This window comes from Austrofundulus limnaeus, unplaced genomic scaffold (assembly GCF_001266775.1).
Source record: "Austrofundulus limnaeus strain Quisiro unplaced genomic scaffold, Austrofundulus_limnaeus-1.0 Scaffold1255, whole genome shotgun sequence".
NCBI lineage: Eukaryota > Metazoa > Chordata > Actinopteri > Cyprinodontiformes > Rivulidae > Austrofundulus > Austrofundulus limnaeus.
Window position 1 is genome coordinate 59,654 of NW_013953657.1, and position 2,279 is coordinate 61,932.

Below are 2,279 nucleotides of genomic sequence, written 5' to 3' on the forward strand. Positions count from 1 at the left end.
ATATATATGTATATATATACATACATACATACAGGCTGTGGTTAACAATAAATCCAGGAATTACTTAATTAATAGGTCTGTGGTTAGGTGTACAGAAATGCCAGGTCAGATATAAATAAAAACATAAAAATACAAAATAAAAAGACATATCTACTGTAGGCTGTGAGAAAAAAATACAGTCAAATACGGTGATACCTGTATAATTGTTGAAAATACTGTGATATAAAATCTGGCTCATTCCGCCCATATTCACCTCTTAGATCACAGGATCATCTCTTGGCCTGGAGCCTTTCTAGCTGCAGTTTGCATGTTCTTACTGTGCACACGTGGGTTTTCTCTGGGTACTCGTTAGGTTAATTGGTAACTAATTGTCCCTAGGTGGGAGTGAGAATGAGAATGGTTGTCTCTATGAGTCTCTGTGTTGGACTGGAGACCTGACTGGGGTGAACCCAGCCTCTCACACAGACTAATGGAGACAGACACCAGCTCACCACAACTGGGAAAGGAGAAATGGGTAAAGAAAACATAAGGAAAACTAAAAATACATTTCAGATATTTTCTTTTCCAGTAGTTGACTCTTAATGATTCATGTAGTTCTTACTCAAGAAAGGATTTATTATTAGGGATGGGTACAAGAAAGGATTTATTATTAGGGATGGGTACCGAATTCGATACTTTTTGATGTAAAGACCGAATTCTGTTGGTACTACCGAGTATCTATTCACAGAACATCAAATGGTACCATGTTTCGGTACCTAAATGCATCATTGCGACCAGTTTGGCATTAGAGTGGTGAGTTTTCCATGCTTGTCCTGAACGCAGCATCACGCAAAAGCGTAATGACGTCAGCAGCCGCTCGTTCAGTAAACAGAGAGAGGCAGAGCTCGGTCTGAACGTAGCTCGAAAGCCTCGCATCTCCTGAAGTGAAACTCGCCGAACAGACCGCCTCTGAATTATCTGGTGGATTAATTATCTTGTGAGCATGACGTTCGCTTGCTCAAAGTAAATAAAGTACCGTCACTTTCTTTATTTCATCCGCCATTAAACAGAGACAGACAGAAGAAAACAACAGAGGCGCTTCCCGACAGTCCGAACGCGTCTGACCTGAAAGAGCACAAGCAGCCAACTTGAAGTGTTGTAGCATTTTGGATGCTCAAAACGTAGCTTAAATACCTTTTATTTATTTTAACTCAATCCTCTTTTGCTTATTTGATTTAAACTTATTTGCCTTCCATGGGCCTCCATCACACAATTTTTCTAGTGGGGAAATGACATCAATAGAAATGCATGGAGCTGGATTTTAATTTGTGCAATAAAACAAAACAGTCTTGTTGTTTTCAAGAGTTTACACTTTAAAGAAAAAAGTTATACAACTGACGTTACAATACAAAGAGATGGATGTTGTCTTGATATTTGTTAATTTTATATATTGAGAAATATGTTAAATAAAAAAATAAAAGTTTATTATTGAAAAAACAACACAAAGTACCGAAAATTGGTACCGTTAAGTACCGGTACCGGATATTGGTACCGAATCGATTCAAACATCAAAAGGTACCAATCCCTATTTATTAATAATGGCAAAGGAAGCTGTTTGAGGTGGAACCATGAATTCAACACAGTGCGTACCTTCTCCTCTATGATGGCAATGATGTCTCCCACTGTCTCCAGGTCCAACTCGTCCCCTATGTACGACACAGCAACAAGGTCGTCTTCTACTAACCCCACCTCCTCACCCAGCTCTGCCTTCACTGCAGCTTCTGCCTCACCTGATGCACGTACATGTGGAAAGAAGAAACACACAGAAAGTGAGACAATTCAGAGACTGATCTATCTGTAGGGCAGCCTGGGATTAAACAGAGGCTAAACAAAAACCGGTCAGAGCTCTACCTAAAAAAACAATGATTATCTGGAAAAAAAAGAACCATAAAGAGATCATCTGTGGCACTGGGTCTGGAGCTTCATGCTGCTGCCTTGAGGAGTGAGAATGATCAAAAGAAAGTTGAGATGAACCCAGAACCACACAGTGAGATTGTCCCCAAAAACATCTGAAGTAAGAAAAAAGAAAAAAATTGTATAGGTCTTCTGGACGAGTTCTTCTCTAATGAAACGTTTCGTCTCTTCTCCAAGAGACTTCTTCAGTCTGAGAGTTTCAGGCAAAATTCAGGCTTTTAAGCCCTGCCTCCATGTGACTGATACTCACATCACATGGCGTTGACACCTAATTAACACTATTGTTAACAGGGGGTGGAGTGATACTGCCAATGGCAGCGCTGTAG

The 2,279-nt window shown here is 40.0% G+C and overlaps 1 protein-coding gene across 1 annotated transcript in view; it reads right to left on the reverse strand.

Moving 5' to 3' along the window:
• brd8b (bromodomain containing 8b) overlaps positions 1 to 2,279 on the reverse strand; it is a 38,400-nt gene that overhangs the window by 21,413 nt on the left and 14,708 nt on the right. The window contains exon 11 of the mRNA XM_014031457.1: positions 1,630 to 1,769. Within this exon, the coding sequence (XP_013886911.1) occupies positions 1,630 to 1,769 (140 nt within the window). The remainder of the gene's footprint in view (positions 1 to 1,629; positions 1,770 to 2,279) is intronic.